The sequence below is a fragment of the Copidosoma floridanum genome, unplaced genomic scaffold (genome assembly GCF_036245765.1).
Source record: "Copidosoma floridanum isolate Cflo_tuat_1 unplaced genomic scaffold, Cflo_Japanese_pri ptg000012l, whole genome shotgun sequence".
Classification (NCBI taxonomy): Eukaryota; Metazoa; Arthropoda; class Insecta; order Hymenoptera; family Encyrtidae; genus Copidosoma; species Copidosoma floridanum.
Window position 1 is genome coordinate 8,726,074 of NW_028321889.1, and position 9,831 is coordinate 8,735,904.

Below are 9,831 nucleotides of genomic sequence, written 5' to 3' on the forward strand. Positions count from 1 at the left end.
TCTCGAATGATCGAGCCTATACATACAGCTATTATAACAAATATACTACGATCGCAGCAGCTCTGACAAATCGTATAACATCATCATAAAGGACAATAATTATGATCAGGTGTTTAAAGTTGGAAATTATTCAACAAAAGTACGTATGAGCTAGTATTTTCTTGCCTGCTAGCTGCGTTACACGAATTGCAGGATATAGTACTGTAAGAAGTATGTGACCCAAAAAATTCACAGACGTCCCCAAATATGAAGAAAAAACAAATCAGTTGCATTGAATCAATATCCTGGATGATCCACTTGAAAAGTACAGCTTTACATTTAAAACGTATATATACTCAATAGGGAAATTAGAATTAGAATTAGAAAAATAAGTCTCAAGCTCTAAATGTTTCTCCGTTTTATAAATAGCACAGCATCTTGGATGATCGATAAAAGTGAAAAATACATAGCTAACATGCATTTGTGACTTTTTAGAGATGCTTATTTATGATAATTGTTTTGACACATGAAAACGACAAAGAACAATTTCATTGATTGTGTTTCGAAAATTCAATGGTTTTATTACAATCCGTTTAAAAATCAATTACAACTACAATGTGACGTAAAGTATGCACAATTATTTTCTGATAAACTTAAGGATTTAAACAAATATTGAATACGTGTCGTTCATACGGCAAAGTTAAAAAATATGAATAAATTCTGGCCAATGATAGATCTTATTGGTGAAAATCCATATACTAACTTTTTAAGATACATGTTGGAGGCGACAAATTGTTTCATTGTTTTAAAAAAGGAAGAAAATTTTACAATGGTCTTGGAAAAATTATATTTCAATCAGGTGGATATAATTGGTTAAATGGATAAACATACCAAAAAAATTAGATGTCAATATCATTACCTATTTCTTAGAAAATGCTCTATATCTTCAAATGTGCATTAAACACCTAAGCTATTACAAAAAAAAGATTCCTTGGCATTTAATAATTCTTATTTTTGTTGTGTACTTATAAATGCGATTATTCCACCAAAAAAAGTTGATTGAATTAAATTTGATAATACTCTTAAAGGTACATGCATTTTAAATTTTTAAACTTTCAACGTTAGAATGTTAAAAAATTTATAAATATTGTTTCAATGCAGCATATTAATATACTTATGATGTAATAAAATTAATGCCAAACTTAATCATGATTGTCCAACACAATAAATGCAGTACATATAAACTTGATTTGTTGAAAATTTATACGAAATATTAAAAATCGTCAAATTAGATTATGTAGTACCCCTAGATTACGAGATAAATGTAATTTACAGAAAAACAAATTTTAATATTTCCTCAGAATCATAGAATGTATTTCAAATTTTGGACATAATTTAAGCATATTTTGAAGTTTTAGAACTGTTGTTAAAAATTAATGCAAAAGAAAAATGAACGGTATAATTTTAAACTTATCGGATTTCTAATATTTTTCAAATTTCATGTACATGTGGTACGTGATACTACTATCAAGTTATTCTACATTAGACCGTATCTCTCATTCTATATACACTTATGTATTGCCTATACGCACAATAGTAGCTACCTAATTGTATATATAATATGCATTAGGACTGACGATAAAGTTGGTTTGGTGTCAAATAAAGGCCTTTTTTATTTCACATTTGCACCTTTATTGGGTTCGTCTGACTCTAAATTAACAATTCATTTCGTTTAAATTTTCTTTTCATTGTCTGTAATCTTGGTTTGGACGCAACATTTTCTGAATTATAATTTTTTTTTACATTTTTCAATTTATTAAAGAAGAAAGTTTTAAAGGAATTTTTCTTTGGCCAATGATGTTTCGAATGAAAAAGTTGTCGAACTGCAGAAAAGGGTAGGACTGAAATTCCCCCTTTTTAAGGTGATTTAACGTAAGTAGCTTTTTGATTTTTATTTTTCATTCGCTCTTCATGTACCTATTTATAGACAGCCCCCACTCAGGAGTCTGGAATTTTCGCATTTGAATATACTGCCCTCGCATCAACCCATAAATTAATCTAACAGGTGAGTATAATAAATCTCAAGCCGTGCTTAGCTGTAAACATATTAGGGATGTATATCTATACATTCATTGCAAATGGCGTAAATTAATCAAGTCGATCACAACTACAAATTCACGTAAGGCTAGCTGCACTAAAATCGCTTAATCAATAGACATGCGCTGCATCGTCGTCGATGCTGCATCAGTGGTCGTAAGAATCTCGGCGAATTTTCCGCATAACAATAGTATCTACCATTACGAGGAGGAAAAAAGGCCACGTTTATTCACGACTGCACATACATGCTAATTCCTTAAGGAGCTCATACGATGCATGTACACGCGTCCCCACTTGGAATGAAAATAAAACGAGGCCATACAGCGATCGATTAAGTCTTTCAGTGAAACAAATTCCACTTGGATAAAGTATATATGGTATACTTATATATACGGGCATGTAAAAAGGAGCTGGCCTGTATTTTTTCCCTCTAATCGTTCGGCTAATTAATGAAATTCCTTCAATGCGCAAGTGAATGCGTTACTGCAGCTACAGCAAATACCTGTATAGCCCCTCTCTATATATACTTACACTCGTTGTGTCATGTGATGCCGACGTCGACAACGTCGCTATATTTAGTTTCAAGTTGATCGAGCGTAACTAATGACTCCCTACCTATATCATCTCTTTCTCTGCTCCCTCCGGTGTTCTCACGCGTCCATTAAATTTACATTAAATAACGAAATTGATTCGAGAGCTCGCCCGATTTCTCGTCCTACTACTTGATTATGTATCCCCTACTAGGTACTACGGAGAGGAGAAGACGGGAAGGAGAACAAGAGACAAAGAATGAAGTTACAAGAAGTTTATAAGAGGAGCCAGCACAATGGGCCGAGGGATTATTTAATGATGTGTTGCGGTCGGCTCGAGACAAACCACACTGACGTAGGTACACCATTGGGCCATCGATGTGGTAAGTATTTTCTGCGCGCAGTTGTACGTGAAATCGGAAATTACCCGGCATCGTGATTACTCTACGTCGAAAGTTTTGATCCATCGAAACCGTCAACTGAGGGAAAAAAAAAAAAAAAAAAAAAAAAAAAAAAACAAGATTACGAGCGGGTCGACTCTATACGACTCCGTGCGCCGCGAATCAAAGTGATGATAACCAATGATCGTGTGCACGTTGCGTCCCCGCAGAAAGAGAGAAAGTAGGTGGGGGATTGGAGTATCAGAGCTCCAACCAGGCACGAAGAGCTAACCGCGGACTGCCCACCGGCGTCTGAGTCATTGGTCAACATCGCCAATCATGTCAACTAGCTAGCGCCCAACGGCCTGCGTGGGTGTGTACATGGATATTTATAGGCAATCGCCTGGAACTCGCGCTCTCCTGGTATGACGCCGTGACGAAAAAATGATTGAGGAAAAAGGTTGTATCGGAAAAGCGATGGATTTTCCATTTCATGAAAAATAATATGATGAAAAACAATCATATATTTATGTTATCGAGAGATTTGTCATAGGATAAGCAAACAAACAATCGAAAAACAAATCATCGACGATTTACGTGCCACGTAGTAGGTAATGTGCGTGTATATGTATACGTATGTGTACCGATATCGTGGAATCATAAGTGCGAGCTGGGATGATAAATCCTCGAATTGGCCATTGATTTTGCGCGCTCGTGGAGAGCCGGCCTTGGAGTTGTCTCGTTGTCGCGTGCAACACTCTTGGAATGCAAGTGCTCTCCATTCAGTTGAAAAAGAGAATAATAAGTGGTGTAGGATCGGCGAGGGGAGATATTCGAGGGAGGCTATACTCTCTGTCTTGCCGGCGACCGTGTATAGGTATATCTCTCGCCGAGGCGCGCGGGAATCGACGACATCGTAGAGAAGAGGGGAAGCCAGAGAGAGAGAGAGAGGAGGGTACCTACCTGTCGACTTACAAATTATACGCGCTCAACGAGATTTACGGTGACGCAAGCGAGACCATTGTCCGTCCTCGCTTCTCTTACTCCTCTCGGAGCGTTGCTTCGTTTGCAGCAGCAACAGTAGTAGGTATCTGTACAAATGTCTACCCATATATACCTACGTGCATCCATGCACATAGTACTCGTACATGCGTGTAACTATATACCCTGCACGTACTCCGTCTGTCTTTACTATATATATTATACATTATTATGTCCCTCTACTTACTGACCGCCGTACTAACACGACGACTTTCATTCTTATTCCCCTCTACCTCTCTAATCTGTTTTTCTATCTCTTTATCTGTATCTATCCGTCTGCTCGACCGAGCTTCGTCCTCCTGTCCTCCTCGTGTCTGCCGTATTTACCTTTCCTCTCGACTCGTTACGGACACATTGCATCGTTTTACGGAACATCGGCACAACTACCCATGTCGTTAGTCTTATTTGTGCCATTCTCCTCTGTATATATATATATTACATGTTTACCATCACGAAGATACTTTAATCGATTGCGCTATATATTTCGATTGGCTCTCCCATTGTATTTTCATTATTGACCCTTACTCGGCTACATTTTCCCCTTGGCCGACGACAATGGTATATATATATATATATATATATATACAATCAATCTATAGGCACACAAAACACGCGTATCTACACGTATACTTTTCAATCCATATCCACGAATCCACTTATGCGAGCAAAAGCACCGAGAGAGATCGCGCAAAAAAAACTCCCCCCCCCCCGGAATGCTGGCCCGATGAAAGAGAATCCGGTCCCGCGGGAGACCTATTGCCTATACATATACACGGGAGAAGAGGGGAGTCGCTCGATTTCACATGTAAGATATATATATATGTACCTGTTGACTGCCGATGCTTTGACACGTCGTAGCTGCACGCCCAATATATAATGCGAGTGGGTGGGATACAATACCTATCCGTATAATAATTATGTTGTACCTGACTCTCCACTTTTTTTTCTCTCTCGGTCGACTGCTCTGCTGTTTCTTAAATGCAACGCGAGAGACCTGCACTGCTTATTCACGGAATTTTGCGGCAAATCGATAATAAGTGCCTTCGCACTGATGCTGGTTGCGGGTTGGATAGGGGGGGGGGGGGCAGGAAGCATATCCTTAAACGGCTGCTCGTTACCGGACAAACACGGAGCGAGAGAAAGACTCGGCCTCTCTAATATGTTTATCAAACATCAACACACAAGCCTGATGACGTGCAGCTGTCAATGGGCCCATACACGTGTGCGCGCTCCGCTGCAGCTGGACGCCTCTTTTTTTTTTTTTTTTTTTTTTTTTTTTTTTTTTTTAAATCGTCTATCAATATTTGCGGCGCTGCTCAAGATCTGCGCCTTTGAGCCAAGTGCGCATGTATTATACAAGTATACGCGCGCGTGTGCGTGTGTAAAGCTACTCGAGAGAAAGTCAAGCACGCGCTGAAGCTTTGGAAATTAAGCGCGTTATGCTTCGGCACTTTTCTTCTCTTCTTCGTAGGTGTATACCTGATCTCCTCTTCGTCTGACCCTTTTTCTTTTTTTTTGTGTTTTCAAGAGGACGTCAAACACACAGGGAGCGCCCCCTCGATCGGTGCCTCGGCTCCGTGTGAATTTCCTGCTTTTGTCCTAATATTCTGGAATCTCACTTACACACGGTAAGCTGATCGGGCTCTTCTTTTTTTCTCCCCCACCCCCTCCCCCCGTTTTTCCTAAGCAAATGTTTTCGTTTCGGGACCCAAAAAGTATAAGCTCAAATTACTTCTTGCGGATTAATTAATCAAAGCACGTAGATGTACAAAAACCTGTAGACAGTGCTCGAGCAGCTCAAATATTCCACACCTGCGGAACTGCGGCATAAGTAACGAGCGAATCGAGAGTGCGTGCGTATAATCTAAAGTTAAAAACAACAAATAGGAGACTGCAGTGGCGTGTGCGAGTCGAGCGACACTAAGTATTCTCGCGAAAAAGAAAAAAAAAAAAAAAAAACAAGGTCACGTCACAAACTGGGTGGACTGACGTATAATGGCATATATAGGTATAGTGGTACGTGCGTTTTATTTTGATCATTTGGACAAGAAGAGCGTGTGTATCGTCTCGTCTCGGTTACTAAATATAATATATATATATATACGAGAGGAACTACGTGAGCCACTATGTAGGTATATTATAGGTATGCATACAGCCATCAGCGGAGTTGTGCGTCCCCCGTGCACTGATAACACCTCTATATCTCCGCTCGCAAACATTTACATACTAAACAGGCCGCGCACACGCTACCGGCTAATTTACGCCGCTGGAAACTGACGTGCGAGACAGGCACACACACACACACACACACATATATATATACCAACGTCCTCCTATGACTATATAATAATGTATATACACAGAGAGGGGCACATGCCTGCGCGTGCAGCGACTTGGATTTCCTTATCAGGAATCCCGCAATTAAATTACCACAGCAAATGTATCGGGTAGATAGTCAATATCTCCTGAGCCTCGAAAAATCACCGGGAGCCCAAGTGAAATGTCTCGTTCTTCGATGTATATATACATGTAAACCAAGAATTTCGCGCGCGCGTGTGTGTGTTCGCGTGCCAACCTGCCAGCAAAATACACACGAGACGAGACAACGTCGCGACGACTTGTCCATTTTAATTTATGCCTAGTTAGGGGTGTATTTACATTCATATCATTAAAAGGTGAGACCATACACACACATACGCAGTGGAATGAGAGGGAGGGGGGTCCCAAAGAGAGAGAAACAAAAGCGCGGACTCGTCGTCGCATATTAAACTATTAATTAAATTCGAGGGAGGGGAAAAAAAGCACAATTTATGTGCGGTTAGCATAACGAGATTAACTGGTCTGCGGGTGCACTGTGTATACATTATATAAATGTATAATAAACATGAAGCTGCGCCGACGCGACAAAACTCACAATAATTCCAGCTGCAATTCGTGGATAAATTGCATCAAGTAGGTACACCATTGTAAGTATACATTTGTAAAAACCGAGTCGATCCCCGAATTTTCGGTCCACGCGCAAAACACCCATAAGTAAGTATAGGTATTTTTCCGCGCAAAAATAAAATCATCGCACATGTAGCTCCAGTGAGCTGTTGTTGTCTGTCTCTGCATCGGAGCTCTGGCCGATTGTTTAGCCCCACGCCGGGTCTTTCGAGCACGGCCATCCGAGTGTTTGCCTTAGCCGCTACGGCATTTATGACTCTCACGTGTCGAAAACGAGTCCGGCTCCCCTGCCCGTAGTCCGCATATATACCTATAAGGTGGGTACATATATATACATTGTGTGCGGGCTCTCTTTTTATCTCTCCCTGATTCACTGTCACGCACGCGCGCGCGCGCTCATATGCTCGCTATTGTATATAAATCATCTCGAATGCCTGACGTCGTCGCCGCTGCGGAGTGACGTACAGAGTTGTCACTCAAAGCGTCCCGCGGCGGCGCGGATCTCTTCACTCTTTCTCAAATATTTATCTTTTCGAGCGATACACGAGCACGTAATATATCATCCATACTTGTATATACTCCGCGGCTCGTTCCCATGAAAAGTATAAACTTTTCGAATTGAGTGGAAAGGAAAAAAAACAAAAAAAACAAAAAAAACAAAAAAAACGATTGGTTAACCAATAAGCCAATAAAGTTGAAGTACTCACCAGAAAGAGTTGGTGACGGGGGCGAGGAAGAGGAGGCAGATCGCCACGAGAACGGGGCGCATCTCCATCCTCCCTCCCCAACCCGGTTAACTGTCGCTCGAGTCGGCTCTAGCCCTTCGGTTTCGGCGACGACGTACGCTGCAGGACGCGTCCACTGCCGATGTCCCCGCAGGCATCGGCGCTCGAACTCATCACTTGCCCGCTTATTTACGTATCGTACGAAAAATGTATGTTTACGTAGACCTACTAGTTCCAAGAATCACCGGCGTCTAGTCCAGGCATGCTCGATGCCTAATTATGATACCGACAACTCGCGAAGCAACAACGACCCCTTCCCCGCTCTGCAGGGGAGCGACCCTCGCTGGGACGAAAACTGTTTATCCCGCCGTGGGCTTGGTCCTCTCGTGCGCCATCGGTGCTCCAAAAAACTGCACGCTGCACTCTATATGAAACACCACACACAATTCGCCCAAGATTCAGTAGAAAAAGCCCGAGCACGGAAGGGCATCGGCGAAAGGTCAAGCGGCGGCGCGTGTTTCTAGGTCGGATCCCCACTTGACCTATTATTGCCCGTAGGCTCCTCGTTGAATGTTGTACATGTCCTCCTCCTTTTGTTGTGCACTCCCCACCCTTATAACTTGCGTATAAATCGGGTTGATATAGGTGTATAATGTATATATATACATATATGTATACACTGCACGACGGAGAGACACACGAGTTAGCGGCCGTTTCTATAACGTTTCGGTCGGCTTCCGGCGGCGGGGCAAAAACACGAGCCGCGCCGTAGCGTTCCTGCCACAACTACGTCACTGGGATCTTTGAGTGCTCGCTTACCCCCACTCCTCGGGCCAGAGCTGCTCTCCTCGTTCCGTCTCCGTTGCTCCGATGCTCCGTGGGATACGCAAGTATTGTAGCCGGCTAGCCGCCGCTCCGCTTGGCTCTCACTCTCTCTCTCTCTCTCTCCCCGATGATGCTGGCTGGACGTGGTGCGGCGAAAACCACGGGCATCACACGCATTCACTCGTGCACCTATACTTATGGGAGTGAGCTTGCCGCGGAGAAGGAGAGAGATCGAGCTTGGCTCCTCTAAAGTCCACCGCGAGATTGCCCCCTCCACACGCCTGACTTTAACCTGCATCCTCCTCCCTCGCCTACATACATACACACATGTATACTATGCGTCTCCTTCTTTTTCTTCTTCTTCTCTGATGTGAATGTACATCATATTATATATAATTAATATGTACATGATGGCAGAGAAATAGAAAATACGCCATCACCGTGTATACAATGTAATAAGTATGTGCTACTTGTTGACATACATTGTGATTATAAGTATGGGTGGGTATACCAGCACCACTATTGCCTGCCCTTTTTCGTGCAGCGCAATGCTTCGATTACTTAGCGCATCGCAATCAATAGCGAACGGACCGAACCAAATTCATACGTTTTTACATTTTTCGTACATTTAGCCCTCAAGTGCGGTAATCTGAAAGAGAAATTGAAAGCGATTCGGGCTTCCCCGTAAAAAGTGTATTTCTCGTTTATACAGCAGTCTGCACAATGTCGAGCAATGGGAATTGGATGGAAAAAAAAAAAGGGAAAAAGATGAACTCGGAGGCTAAATATTCAGGAGGTGAGCAAGTTATTCCATGCATTAGGTATGCGCTAGTTTTTTATAAAAATGGCATTGCATCGGGATTTTTGTTCGAACACGGGATTCTGCAGCCAAAACAATCCCAATAATGCGATGAATCGGACGAGATTGAGCAAAAAAGGGAGATACATTTTTTGTAAGGACGAAGAATGTGTATACACAAAGGGGTTCGGGTGGAATGGATGAATGAGGGAGAAGGAAAAAAAGAGAAGGGGGGAGGGAAAGAGGAAGCAGGAGAGTAGTGTATAGACGAAAAACCAAAGTTCGGTCGCTGCCTTTTTGCACAGGACTAATCAGAGAAGCGCCAGTCACCACCGAAATCGGGACATTCCTTAACTTCTGAAATCCTAACAAGCCCTTCCCACCCTCCCGTTCTCCATCCGATCTCTTTTATCCGCTCTCGATTATTTCTCGATGTATGAGCGCATAATGATGAAAAATCGTAAATAAGGTAAAAGCCGGCCTGTCCGCGTGTTTTCTGTCCCCCCCGA

At 42.2% G+C, this 9,831-nt stretch overlaps 1 protein-coding gene across 2 annotated transcripts in view; it reads right to left on the bottom strand.

The window, feature by feature from the left end:
• LOC106644441 (Wnt oncogene analog 6) overlaps nt 1-8,460 on the bottom strand; it is a 30,785-nt gene extending 22,325 nt beyond the window's left edge. Inside the window, exon 1 of one of the 2 annotated variants that reach the window (XM_014359941.2) lies at nt 7,681-8,460. In XM_014359941.2, coding sequence (XP_014215427.2) covers nt 7,681-7,748 — 68 coding nt within the window. In that variant the 5' untranslated portion in view covers nt 7,749-8,460. Of the gene's footprint in view, nt 1-6,685; nt 6,745-7,680 lie in introns of those variants that run through there. The other variant, XM_089590330.1, reaches the window with a different exon arrangement.
• Between the last annotated feature and the right edge of the window lie 1,371 nt (nt 8,461-9,831).